This window comes from Amia ocellicauda, chromosome 23 (genome assembly GCF_036373705.1).
Source record: "Amia ocellicauda isolate fAmiCal2 chromosome 23, fAmiCal2.hap1, whole genome shotgun sequence".
In the NCBI taxonomy this organism is placed as follows: Eukaryota; Metazoa; Chordata; class Actinopteri; order Amiiformes; family Amiidae; genus Amia; species Amia ocellicauda.
Window position 1 is genome coordinate 14,864,356 of NC_089872.1, and position 14,170 is coordinate 14,878,525.

The 14,170-nt window shown below is 41.5% G+C and overlaps 2 protein-coding genes across 4 annotated transcripts in view; one reads left to right on the forward strand and one right to left on the reverse strand.

The window, feature by feature from the left end:
• The first annotated feature begins 1,260 nt into the window (after positions 1 to 1,260).
• Positions 1,261 to 11,278, forward strand: b3gat2 (beta-1,3-glucuronyltransferase 2 (glucuronosyltransferase S)). The gene is made up of 4 exons (XM_066697369.1): positions 1,261 to 2,554; positions 5,340 to 5,484; positions 8,030 to 8,178; positions 10,493 to 11,278. The coding sequence occupies exons 1-4, from the start codon at positions 2,021 to 2,023 to the stop codon at positions 10,577 to 10,579; spliced, it is 915 nt and encodes a 304-aa protein (XP_066553466.1). The 5' UTR covers positions 1,261 to 2,020; the 3' UTR covers positions 10,580 to 11,278.
• Positions 10,351 to 14,170, reverse strand: part of smap1 (small ArfGAP 1) — a 78,362-nt gene continuing 74,542 nt past the window's right edge. For all 3 annotated transcript variants that reach the window (XM_066697368.1, XM_066697366.1, XM_066697367.1), the window contains 2 exons: positions 13,582 to 13,913; positions 10,351 to 12,089 (listed from right to left, as the gene is read on the reverse strand). In XM_066697368.1, the coding sequence (XP_066553465.1) occupies positions 11,955 to 12,089; positions 13,582 to 13,913 (467 nt within the window). In that variant the 3' untranslated portion in view covers positions 10,351 to 11,954. The remainder of the gene's footprint in view (positions 12,090 to 13,581; positions 13,914 to 14,170) is intronic.

Sequence of the window (14,170 nt, forward strand, 5' to 3'; positions counted from 1 at the left end):
AGTCTCCATTACATTAAGTTAACGTCACACACCTGGAGAACCCCCTGGGTTAACAGATCCAAATAAATTTCTCATTTTGATACCATTATCATTATACATTGATTTTCCTCGGCAAACCTCCAATGATAGGCTATATCATTAGCTGTACCCTCCAATACATCAGGGTCACGTGGGAATAACCAGAACAGGCAGTTAATGGCTTAAAAACACACAGTTTATATTCCCTACTTCCATTTATGCTCATGATTTTAATATCAAAAGACAATCTTTGAAAATCTGAATACGCAAATTCTTCAAGTATGTCTATATGTTGACTGCAATGAGATTTATATCCATAGTAATATGTTTTATGTCTTAGAAATACACTGATCAGGCACATAAAACCTCGGGAGATGAATCCTGTTAAGAAGACAGAGAAAATCATAAACTATGTTGCTTCAATGCCAAGAAAGTACCCAGCGTAATGCCAGAAGGCCAAGGGGACTGGGGAAAACAAGGCCAATTCAGGAATTAATGAATTACTGACAATTCGCTGGGAATCAATTTTGTATTCAGGACAAATCAATTCTGTTTTTAAAGATTACTTTTGGGCTGTATTTCAGCACAGTTAAATACTCTCACCATGTCATGGGAGGATTATTTCCCCAGTTCGGTTCAAAATTAAGTTTTTTTCTCTCCATTAACAAGTATTAAACAATTAATCTATTATTTACTTACCTACGATGAATACAGGATAACCAATGGAAGACAATGGTAAACAGACAGTGAACTAATTAATATAGATGTAATGTAATTCTTCTGTATGGCCACACCAGCCTTCACCAGCTTTTTCCCCAGATCGTGCCCATAAACACAGGTGCATAAAATAAGAAACCATTTATAGAAGTCAAACTATTTGGGTTTCCCATGAAAGGGAGGTACAACTGATATCCAGCATTTTGTGTTTTTAGATTCCTGTTGATATAACTGTCTAACTGAGGGGTGTGGGACCCTTCTCTTGGCTAGTCACAGTCCTGCAGGTCTTACAGTTACTTTTATAGTTGATGAAAAGGGACAATTAAGTCATTTTTAGCTCATCTGGGATGTAGAGCAGCTTCTACTGCTCTGACTGCAGCCCCCTGACCTGCAATGTTATTCAATACGCCATTATATAAAAATACCACTCTACCGTTTGAGAGTACCCCTCCCTCCCTCCCTGCCTCCCTCTCTCTCTCTCTCTCACACACACACTTCTTCTCCTCTACAGATCTCATAGGCGAAGGCTGTCTCCAATCTCAGTGGACACTGACGCTTTTCAAGTCCCAGCAAAACAAATCTCTTCAGCACCTCCTCCAGTCTCCAGTCTGGTGTTGGTGCCAGTGAGGGAGAGAGCGGATTAGAGATCCGATCAGCGTTTTATTTGACAACAAAATACAAATCCCACCCTAAAAAGGATATAAGTGGAAAAGCAACCGACTGAACAAAAGAGATGGATCATCTGCACACTTCGCCTTGATCACTTCTGAAATATATGGCTCATCATCAGAGAGACTGGGAGAAGAAGATAGGATGCGTTTTACCTGTGCTGTATTAGTTCAGCTCCCCGTCAGCAACAATGTGAGGTGGCACTTTCTTTCCCTTCTCAGAGAGGAGATCTGTGGCAGAGAGGGTCCAGATGGGAGCAGGAGGCGGCGGCGTTTTCAAGGAGACGGGATATAAAAACTTAGCAAAGATGCGCTCCTGAGCATCCATGAGAGTTGCGCGTATGGCCACAACCAGGGGATGCTGAGCTTGAAACCCAAAACCTGCATCTTCTGAGGTGTCTTGTCAGAAACACCATGCATGCGAGGCAATTTTTATTCTAGAGTATGATTACAAATGCCACTGAACTCAATCCCAGGGGTGCCTTCATATGGATTCCCAAATAATAATAATAATAATAATAATAAAATAAAAGGATAGACGCAATGCATTTCACTGAGGATTGGTTTTTTTAATCCAAGTGGACTTTTTTTTTAATGCGATATCAGCCCGATGCATCATGAAATCACTTTTCTACAGCCGCTTCTTCATACTTCTGCCCTGGGTTTTGATCGTCATCATCATGATCGATATCGACACCAAGAGGACGTCCGGCAGAAGCCCTGCGCATCTCTACGTCTCCAGACTCGGGCATACCCAACGCATGGATAGGACACCCCGGGTCAGCAGCAACCGCTCCGCCGCGCCCGTCATCTACGCCATCACCCCCACTTACAGCCGGGCGGTGCAGAAAGCCGAGCTGACCCGCCTGGCCAACACTTTCCGCCAGGTGCCCCATTTCCACTGGCTGCTGGTGGAGGACTCGCACAGCCGCACCGAGCTGGTGTCCCGCTTCCTGGCCCGCTCCGGGCTGCCCCACACGCACCTGCACGTCCCCACGCCGCGGCGCTACAAGCGGGCCGGCCTGCCGCGGGCCACCGAGCAGAGGAACGCGGGGCTCGGCTGGCTCCGGCAGCACCGCGCCCCCAGAGACGCCGGGGTGGTGTTTTTCGCGGATGATGATAACACTTACAGCCTGGAGCTTTTCGAAGAGGTAGCGGAAGAGATTTTATTTACTTACCCCACCCGCCCCCCCATCCCATCATTTATTTTATCATTGTATTTCTGCCTGTTGGTGTCTGGTTGGCTTTCCGCTCTGATTTGCTGGTGCGCAATAACGCACACGTTTGAAATGCAGGAGTTTGTCACTTTGCGTCCCCTTGCACTTGTTTTTTTGAACTGTGAGCTTAAGTGCAGAGATGCGGGGAGGCTGGTTATAGGCAGGGGGTCGATCCATGGAGAGAGAAAGTGTTTGCAAAGACAGGTGAAAAACACAGGAGAAAGTGATCCAAAGCTCATGTTACTTTCTAGGTTATATATACATTTTTAACCTTGCAAAGAAACATAAAAAGGTTAGTTTAACTCGCATTCAAATACCTCCGTGTGTTACCGTTCAAATGATAGGCTCGCTTTACAAATCAGTGTATTAAATATTATATTAAAGGTTGGCATATGTAACTGTGTAACATGGTGTTATCAAATATAGTCTAGTGTGAGCAATCATGTTGGATTTTATTGCTTTTTTAATCTCCCTAACTCTGGTTTATACCCTCACAGTATGTATTATAATACTTTAATAACAACACCTTATAGGCTGTATATATAATTGCATGCATGTATTGACATTATATTCGCTTTCCTCATAAGGATAGTGTAAAACTGACCTGTTTGTGGTTCATTTTGTTTTTTGTCGTCATTTAATCACATTGTAATCTTGAAATCCAGGAACATTTGTTTCTGGTGGATTTTGCTACAGTGTATATGTGCAGTGGCTGTAATGCTGTCTCCATTCCTGAATTACAGCATCAGGGCACAATGCATGGTTTAAATAGGTTTGAACTTTGTCGTGCATGTGCTGTACACATGTCATGTTAGTAACAGGTATGTAGTTCAGTTCTTTAATCCAATTGACATGCACATGACAGAAAACGGGAACGTCGCGCACCCTGTATCTGTATAGTGTGTACAGACATTAGCAGCGCACGCCCCACTGCAATTCATTATGTCTTTGCGAGATTCATTTGCAGTGATTTCCTGGCTGCAAATGTGGTGTCAGGAAACGTATTAGTGTGCACTAATGTAGTTAGTCCAATCAAGTCTTTCTCCGTCTGTTTCATGACTCGTTTTTCTCAATCGCACAACGGCAATGGCCCTCTAATGGTATGCAGCTCGCAATAAGAGTGCTCGGTACATGGAAAGAAAGCAGAATTAGGAAAGCCACAGGGAATTGTGAACAGCTGCACTTATTTATTAAACAAAAACGCAATCATGCCCCAGTTTGTAAGTTTTTTGTGCAATTCCCTAATCCTTTCACATCTATAGTTTGAACCTATATAGATTTTATTTTCGTTGTTTATCTATTACATCCGTCAATTTGGCACTTCCTGTGATACTTGAGTACATGAAAGTATGCAAACGAGCCAGTTTATTATATTTATAATAAATGTAGTACACTTTGATCATTAATTATTTTACAGCATAGTACATTCAAGCACCATTTAAGTTGTACATATAATTGTAGGCGCAAGGCCATTTTCCTTTCATATTTGAGCTGATATTGCATTTAATTAGAATGAATGTTTCACTTGTATTATTAAAATGTAGGTCTTTGTCACATTTGCTCCAGTTCTATTGAAAGCAACAGGTACAATACCCTTTAAAAAAGAGAGGGAAAAGAATACAATATCAACTTGATATGTATTGTATTAATCCCTTGAATTTAACCACATTCTGCATTCAATCTACAGCTGCTTGATTAGGGAGACTAGTGTAACAAGTGTAATAATTTCCCTTTACAGTAATCATGGAGGGCTTTTACATATTAAGCCCATTGTTAATACGTTACCAGAATTGTAAAGAAATGAATATCAAACAAACAGAAACCACCTGTCTGTGTAGGTGGTGAGCCAACAATTACAAGGAGACCATTGTTTTTTTCTGAATTGCATGTGTAATGTGTTGATACATGCATGTACCAAATCCTATGACACAAATGCACATACGAACAACATTATATAGGCAGCTTTGGACAGCTTATTGGAACAATAGTACAAAGACACTGAGCATTAATGTAGAGTCAAGAGGAGCTGGCACTCGAGTTCAATAGCAATGCAACCCTTCAATCAAAATATTAAAAACAAATTACAGAAATGATTGCAGGATCAAACTCCTCCTGCGCACAACAGCAGGATTTAAATAATAGGCAGCTTTTAGATGAAATCTCACCAAATAAGATCACACTGCAATATGCCTGGAGGGAAGGGCTTCAGCATCTATTGAGGTTCGTTTGTTCAGGGAGAGACTCTTTAAAGTGTGGCACTTGCCTGGAGCAGCCTGTAATCTTTAGGACCCTTGTGCAAGGGTAGGAGTACAAAAGGCAAAGGAGGCACCTGCAAGTTCAGTGGTCCCTCGGCTCTCCGGCTAGACAGGGAGGGTATTCATGTATACTTCACAGATGTGACCCTGTCAGGCACCAGCTGAAGGAATACAGAACACGTTTACAAGAAAGCACTGTAAAGACTATTAAAGATTTATGTGTTTCCAGGTACAATGTAGTGTCTTGAAAATTAAGCTTTTATGTTTTCTTCCGCATCTTTTATATGCTTTGCACAATACCTTGAATCTTGTTTTCCCTCTGCCAGGCAATTCAAGGTACAACTGCAGAAAAACAAGCAGAGATCAGGGAGTCATGCAATAGGTGGTTGCAAGATGTTTTAGGAGATACTTAGTGGTAGCTACTCCTGCACCACAAAAAAACAAACTTGTGTCTCTGGTGGCAGATGCGGTCGACACGCACGGTCTCCGTTTGGCCAGTTGGGCTGGTGGGCGGCCGGCGGTACGAGCGCCCCGTAGTGGACAAAGGCAGAGTGGTGGGCTGGTACACCGGCTGGAGAGCAGACCGCCCGTTTGCTATTGACATGGCAGGTAAGTTAATCGTGTTCCTAAAATGTCTGGGTTTTGACTAATACACTAATACACTCAAACCTTTAACTGACAATACTACAATGCTCATTCATTGTAATGATATTTAAAATGTTTTAAATATTGTATGTGTTAGGGTTAGGAATAATGATATTACATTAAAACACAGTAGCAACTGCATAAACTTTCAATGCAAATAGAATTGTATTTTTTTACCAAAGAATATTTTCAGATTTCAGCTCAACCAGTAGGGGGTGTTGGGCATCCCACTCTTTTTCCTTCCTCCCATTCTCACACCATTATTCTAACACTAGCAGTTTTTTTTTTTTTTTAATCAAGTGTAAAATTGGCCTGAAAATGGTGAAGAAACAACACGCAGACAGCCAGTGTAACTGTAACAACATACAGAATCCCATTACCTGTTTTGTAACATGAAATGCAGGCAGTCTTACACGTTGTAAAGTGTGTAATCTTAAATGTCTCATTCATACTAGCCTCATTGTTAATGTAACAAATGATGAAGGGCACTATTAGAGAGCAATTAAGCTGCAGAATTTGCAGAATTCAACCAACAGTTACGGCCAATGACAGCTCCACAAATCAGCTCGCACAGGGGGAGTCCAGATGGAGCTTTTTCGGTTACAATTCTGTACTTTTCGATTCTACCACAATTTCTCCTTCCTGCGGTCATTTCAAAAAGCAGGAGGCTGATCAACACTCTAATGAGATTGACTGTACTGTGCACTGACACAAATCAAACAACAAAAAACAAATCAAAATAAAAAACTCTTAAAAAAATGGCTTACTTTGTGTAAAAGCATCCTATAAGGTGTATGAAGGAACGTTTTAATATGCCATTTGTAAATCCACTTGGAGTTTAGCTGAGCTGGCAGAGAGTACTTTAAATATGATTGAAACGCTGCCTTGAGATCGTTTGAGGGTGCCGGATATTACTTGTGAGCCGAGATCTGACAACAGATGATTCTTGCACCCTTTTCCGACTCCCCATATATCTCTGGGAAACATGGCTGTTCATTTTCTGGTGCATAAGACTGACATCTGCCAAATCGAAAAGGATGAGGGGGAACCACTGGAAATAACGCACGGCATCTGTTCTGGAAATAGGAAAATCAGGAACCTAAGCACATCAGCTTTTCAACTGGCATCAAGCGACCGGATTTAGTGTGTTCACTTGTGTAAAAGGGGAATGCTGTGTGTTAGAAAAACATGAGAAGATGAGTGCAAGATTAATTATGTTCATTTCAGTCCACTGCTATTCACAAGAGACAATTCCATAGCCTTCCTCCTAACAGGATCCGGTAGTTTTTTGTTTTTTTTCCGTGGTGTTGTTCTTAATTAAGACTTGATAACAGTAAAGTTGCTTCCAGCGTATTTCGCTCCCTGCTCCCTGCACAACATGGTGTCTGCAACAGTAGCCTAGCAGCTGCAGCTATTTACCTACTACAGCATTTTCTGTGATATATTGAAGTGAGATAATTATACAGCAATTAATGTCTTACCGGTTGACATTATATGGCATACAATACAAATTAGTCTTGCCAATTGTAGACATCACAATCTTTTCCCCATTGAAAGCCTAACTTTAATTTAATCGGGTTTTGTGTTTAAAAGACAAGTTCAATTCGTCCCAACTGAACGGAAACGATCATGTTCAGATGTTGTTGTTGTCGTATTTTGATTCCACGTAAACGGGTCTGTAATTTGGAGGTGCGACGCAGTGTGTGACAACCTGAAGACGACTTAATGCCCTCATTAGTTGTACAGAGCACTTTTTTATCCACTGTGTGGGAGGCACAATGACACTAGCTCCACACAGAGACTATTACCTGAAGCTGGGACTGAAGTGCTTTTCTTAACGTGTGAACTTGAAAGCTTTTGCTAGGCGGGAGTCTGAGCCTTTGAATGTGACACTTGATGTTCGATTCCCTCTGGCAGACAAAACCAGAATATATGTGACGGTGGATAAAGGTAGCTGGTCATTCAGTCTCCCTGATCCTTTGGGGTTTGTGGCTCAGCTTCCCTTGATGTTGCACATCTCGTCAAATCTCAGAACAACACCAGCAACAGCCAAGGCGATTTTTTATTTCCGAATCGAGAAAGCTATGGAGTATTGTTGCAATCACAAGCATGATCACAGTAAGACTAATGACACAGAAGTAATCCAATCGTTTTATGATTATTCGTGCCACACAGCGTTATCTGTATATTAGGGTTTAAAAACTCCTCTGAATTAATATCAGAAGTTAGCTAAAAAAACATTTGCTGAGAGAACACAATCCATAGTCTCAATTCTGTTTGTATTAATAATATACATGCTAGTGTAAAATATTAGTGTATACTACCCTTTTGGAATTCAACCCATTTGGAGCGGTTGTCCTACTATATTCATATCAAGTTTAATCAGTTTCATCTATAATACTGAACTGTTTCCTTCTCTGGATATTAATGTAGTATTTAATAGAAAAAAAAATGCTCACATATTGTGTATGAAAGGTTACCTTGAGTAAAAAACACTGTTTTCTCCCAGGTTTTGCTGTAAGTCTTCAAGTGATCCTGGCCAACCCCAAAGCAGTGTTCAAGCGCCGGGGATCCCAGCCAGGAATGCAGGAGTCCGACTTCCTAAAACAGATCACGAAAGTGGAAGACCTTGAACCGAAAGCACAGAATTGTACTCGGGTAAGCGTTATAAAACAGATCAATAACATAGGTTATAAGATGGATTAACATCCCCAGTATCTATAATTGGCAACATTTCTCACAACACACCAGTAGTTTTAATTAGGGACCGCGAAGGCCGCGAGACAGATACAGGGATCGCTAAGGAATTCCCTGCTATGAGATGTTTGAATTCAGTACCACCCCATTCCCCACCTTTGTTTGTTTCTCAGCTGCTGATTCTGGTGAAGGTCGCAGCTCCAACACAATCTACCGCCTCCTGTTTTCAATGTTAGCACCAATCTGCTGATGCTTTTGACAATCTACTAATACTAATGACCTGAACACCCCACACTGTGGAACTGTAGGGTTATTAAGCATTAATGTGCACATTTTGGCCCAAATGACTAGTAAGGAAGAATGTAATTTGATAATAATAAAACACTAAGTAAAATGAAAACATGACTAGGATTAGAATCTTCTCTATCAAGCAGTGTCTTTAAACACATCTTTCTTTCTTTGGCCAAAATAAAAAAGCCTTTTTGTTGCGATCTTACACAAATATTTGATAGGATGTCACATGACTGCAAGTGCTGTAGTTTCACAATCCTTTTTAATCAGGGGAGCGCTTTGTGGATGGGGGGGGGTGATCCCTCTGCCGACCCCCATTTCTATATACCCTAGGTTTTTATAACCAAGAGTACTCTTAAACAAACAAAGATAAGATCAGGCCTAAGACACCCAGGAAAGCAGGTTAGCTCTGTAGTCGTGACCCCCGAAGTGCTTCTGTTGTCATTAAACACAGTTAGCAAACTAGCAGCCATTGATTCACTCGGGACACAGGAGAACGGCGCATTTTATTCCTCAAGACAAAGAAAAATCTGCCTTTCAGTGGCTCACTTGACAAAGGCATTTGTTCCCAGCAGCACTTTCTGTAGGAGAGATCTGGTTTTCTTGTCGCTGAAGCATAGCTGCCATATTGCGCAAGCTTTTCCGCAGGTTTCCAGCTGTTTGACAGCAGGCGCCGATTCCATTTCCACCCGAAGGCCAGGTGCATATCTCTTCAAGGTTTTTATACCTCCCCCACCAATGGAATTCATTCAGGCTGCAGTTTGCTTCATGTTGGGTAGGTCACCCATCTCTATAACATTCATGCTCATCTTTCCTCCTCCCACACCCGTTTAAGCATATAAAAACCACTGCAAACCTATTTCTATTTTTCAAGCGACAAAGAAGACTGAAAAGCAGTGTGTAAGATAATGGCAGTAGTTCAGCTAATGAGGATTTATGTAATATAGCCCCAATGGTTGGCAAACATTACTGAAGAGGAATGTGTTGTCAACTGCACAATGAAGCTTTATTTACACATTTGCAATGGTACAGCTATTTAATGCTCCCATTAACGGCAATGAACTTTTCTCCGCTCACAATATTGCTTTCTCTATTGATGTCACATTTACCATGAGCCCTCTCTCAAATTGTTGTAGCTATGGAAATGATTTGACGGGTCTGCATTCACACATCGCAATGCAAATCCTTCAAAGACCATTTTATTCTTGCTCTTTATACCACAGTCTCGGTGACATCTCTTTGTTCTGCCTACTCCTTCCTCAGACAAAGTGTCATTCTGTAATTTTAACTGCTTTGACAGGGAAATCGGAACTCATTTGTGTAATGACTTTTATTTGTAATAGATGGACTTTCAATGGTTTAAAGGCGGTCATGCTGTAATAGTCAGGGAAGACAAGTGGGATAAAAGCTTGAACTCTCCTATCTTTATACTGACAAAAGGATTCCTGCTTTTGTTAGGCATGAACACCTCTGAGATTTACACACTTAAAGACCCATTTATGCATCTCATCATGCTCACGTATCTGCTTTGCTTTTCATATGGAATAAAGTGGACAAGAGAATGTCATTAATGCATCATCACTGCTGCAACAGCCTTGTTAAATATAGAAGATAATCCCATTAGCTATTCAGTGTGTCAAGCATATCAGTCAGTACAGTACGAAACAGAAATCTCCGCAATTTACAGGGCAATTCTGTAGCAAGTTTGAAAATGTACATAATTAGGGTGCCATTCATATTCACACAAAAAAAAGTTATAAATAGATTTGATTAAAAAAACAGGTATACATTTTCAAAGGCATTTCATTTTGTTCTTAAGTTAAAGGATCACCAAGTTTCAGCTGATTTTATCCCCTTTATTGAGATGAAGCTGTAACCCAACTTCAGCAGTATTACATGGAAAGCGCACAACAATGGTATCACGAACAGTACAGGTTCCTTTTACACAAACTCATGCCGCACTTTGTTCCTCTCCCCTTCCCAGGTCCTGGTTTGGCACACTCGGACCGAGAAAGTGAACCTAGGGAACGAGCCGAAACATCGCCAAGACACCGTTCAGATCGAGGTATAATATGGACCGGAGAGCCTCACAGAAAAGGCACACAGGGGCCGTCTGGCGAACAAAACCCTTATCGGAGTCGATCTTCCGAGCTTTCTGTGGCCCATCTTGAATGGAGGACCTTTATCCCCCCCCGTCAGCCGAATATCAGAGAACTTGGGATCTCAAGTACAACGTGCTTTTGTCTTCACCTGCATGTCTTTTTCTTCCTCTTCTGAACTCTCGTTAACAGTGTCTTCAGATCTGGATCAGTTCAGCCCACTGGATAGAGTCCTGACATTTTAAACCTTTACGGGGCAAAGCTAAAAATAACTATGGGATGGCCTTTCTTTCGAACCATATACCTAAAACTATGAAAACGCCACATGGCCACCGATCATTGGTATTCTCTCACTTTACGACGGAGAAGAACTGTCCTTATTCAAAAAGGGACTGTTAAAAACAAAGCAAACAAGGAGAAATCATTACAATACGACCAGTTATTAGACAAAAGGATCACGCAATGTTTCATGGCTATTAACTGTTTAATGCACGGAAATAACATTATCTGTACTAGGCACCATAAAATGTAAACACAATATAGAAATAAACCTGGAGGACTGGTTCAAATTCTTAAATTATTGCAAAGCAGAGTGACCCTGTCCACATTTAAAAGACTCAGAAAAAGCACATTGCAAGAGGTTGCATGACTGCTTTTTTTTTTTTTTTTTTGTTCGCCAGATTCAGTATTTATTAACCTATCAATGCTGAGGTCGGAAATTCACATCCTGTCCAGCTGGAATTGTACACGAGCACAACCGGCAGTCTCCCAGGTTTATTTTCCCGTTTACTAACTGTGCTTTCTCTGTAATGCACACAATAAACATCACAGTAAAATGGAGGACTTGTTTTAACTGAAGAGATGGTCTGTGTAACAAAACAATCTTTACTGATCAGCTGATTTTTCTATTCATGGTAACATACAGTACATTTGCTTATACAATATCTTCTACAGGTTGGCTGGATCTTGGGAGGTTATATAGATTCGAGGGGAAGGGGAGAGGGGGTTTCACAAACATGATAGCCATATCTCTTTGCCATTTAAATACTATTACTCACTATTGATTTGGTAATGATATATTAGACACTGTATAATTGGTCCAGCAGCTTCTCGCTGATATGCTTTAAGAAAACGTGTTTTGCAAATAAGACGGCCAAGCTGCCAGTCTGGATAGTTAACACTCTGGTCACTCAATCAATACACACCGACAGGATTGAGCGGATATTCTCCAGAGTATTAATGGTTTGAAACAAGAAAATACGTGTCAGTACATGGATAAAATACAGGGTCTGTGTGCCTCAAGAGCAAAGGCTGCCCACGGGCCACTGCGAGTGGAAGCTCCCTTATTCACTTCCACAGCTGGGTGCTGAGGGTCTGGCCAGTGGTGGTCCCCGTCCAATTCCCCATTGTGTTCGCCGGCTGCCCGAAGCCCATCGCTCCCACAGGGCCGTTCACATTCATCCCCGCCATCTGCTGATTCATCTAACACAAAAACAACAAACAAATGCATAAAAAAAGCACACCACAGCCTTATTTAGTGTCCCATCACACTTTCTGTCCTTCATATGCTACATAATACTGAAAAATACATCAAAAGGAATATGACAAGAAATCTTGGCTTTTGCAGGAGAAACGTTCATGAAAACAGGTAGTCAGTTGGAAAAGGCAGAGAGAAAAAAAAAAAAAAAAAAAAAACCCAGACAGACATCGTGGCAGTTTCTCCCCTGCGCTCCGCTCAGCCCGCGCGGCGCAGAGAAAGCAGTCACACTGATCAGCAGTGACAAGCCGCGAATCGCAGCTATTACTTGAAAGGCGGCTTGCGAGAGGCTCTTCCCAGCCTTATAATTGCGCCTGTGTGTGAAACTCCTGTTGCTGGCGGTGTCTCTGGACAGAGAGTCAAATGAGAATCTTCTGTCCGTCCATCTAAATGGTTACTGTTGGTCAATTATGGATGCGCCTAAAAGACAACAGCAAGGGTATATTGCTCTCGATCTGAATCTCCCATCGCCGCGTGATTTATAAGGTGAAACTCAAACTGGCAGGTGGTGTTTTTTATTGCCACCGTCTTGGCAGGGTGAGTAACTGAACTAATTTAAGAATGAAACAAATATAATAGCTCGAGGAAGAAAATAAAAATATTTTTATTTTCATCAGGACAGAAATTTAGTAGACGCAGAAATGAATTATATTTGAATGACGAATGCCACAACATCTTTTATGGGCTTGTATGATGCTGTAAGCCGTCTGTCTTTAGTGACAAATTGCTTGGATCTGTCAATTACCTGAGCTAGCTAGATCTCTAGATGTACAAAGCTGTATGAAGCATCACATCAAGAACATTCAGCTCTTTAGGGACCAAAGAAGCAATGCAAATTAGCTTTGTTGATTTATTTATTTTTCCACAACAGGTTAATATTAAAGTACTGGTGAATATCATCCTAATACATCGCCTCTACAAGAGCATGCGTCAATACGATGCCAGTGGAAGCAAATATTAACGTATGAATTCTTGATTATAACATGGTGACAATGACAAATGCAGTGCTTCAGGCATTTAACTTTACAATGCTCATGTGTGCAAATGGTGTGACGAGGCCTTTAATTAGTACACCCATATCTGAAGTGCATTCAATTGATTTATGATATCTAATTAACCTCCTGAAGGCCGAGAACATTGCTGTTAAACCTCCAGTAATAATCAAAAGATGTGCAGGGGGAAGCCAGCGGCGGCTTCATAACCGTTTTCTGCCGCATGCTGAACGGTGGGAGATGGCAAGGATTTCCATGCGGTTTTTGGCAAAAGCGCAGGAATACAATCCAGATAAAAGCTTTAAAAAACAAACAACTGAACTGTAGCCAAACTTCCCAATTCTTCATGCTACACTGTGTCCACAAATAGGGAAGCCTCTTTATGAAAATGTATTATCAAGCACCATGAAGCGAAAGAAACAAGTCAACAAGTGCCTGTTCATACCTGACTAATATTCCATTGTCCCTGCTGGTTGGGTTGCATGGCGTACATGTTCTGAGGGTTGACCACGTTTCCAGCCATTGCACCCTGAGGTCCCATGACATTTGGAGTAAGTCCCATAACTCCAGTTTGCGTGTTGCCCATAAATCCATTAGGCATCGTCATGCCAACCATCATGCCGGCATTCTGTCCCATCATAGGGATGGACTGGCCAATCACAGGTCCCATCATGCCCGTGGTCGGGGGCATAGCTGTGCCCATACTGGGGAAGCCTTGAAATGTTGCCGAAGGTTGGGAAGCAAACTGCATTTGAGATGGTCCCATATACATTCCAGCTGAAAAGAGCAAAGAGGAACAAAATATAAAAACAATGGTAGTCAGTGCTGAAGTTCAAAGTATTAAAAGAAAAACAAAAAAGGGAAACTGGATGAAACGGGCTGAGCTACGACATCCAAGCACACCGAAAACCGACTCAATCCGTAAACAGAAATGCCTTCATTGTCAGTTTAAAAAACTTTTGACAATGCCAATTTTCTTTATCTGGGCCCACTGTGATGTTAAAAGCAAACGCATGAGACAGGTTTAAACATCA

Excerpts from the sequence above, each read along its gene's own strand:
- b3gat2 (XM_066697369.1), top strand. The coding sequence starts at position 2,021 with ATGAAATCACTTTTCTACAGCCGCTTCTTCATACTTCTGCCCTGGGTT. Across the intron at positions 2,555-5,339 it reads GCCTGGAGCTTTTCGAAGAG|ATGCGGTCGACACGCACGGT; the intron begins GTAGCGGAAGAG and ends CTCTGGTGGCAG. Across the intron at positions 5,485-8,029 it reads GTTTGCTATTGACATGGCAG|GTTTTGCTGTAAGTCTTCAA; the intron begins GTAAGTTAATCG and ends GTTTTCTCCCAG.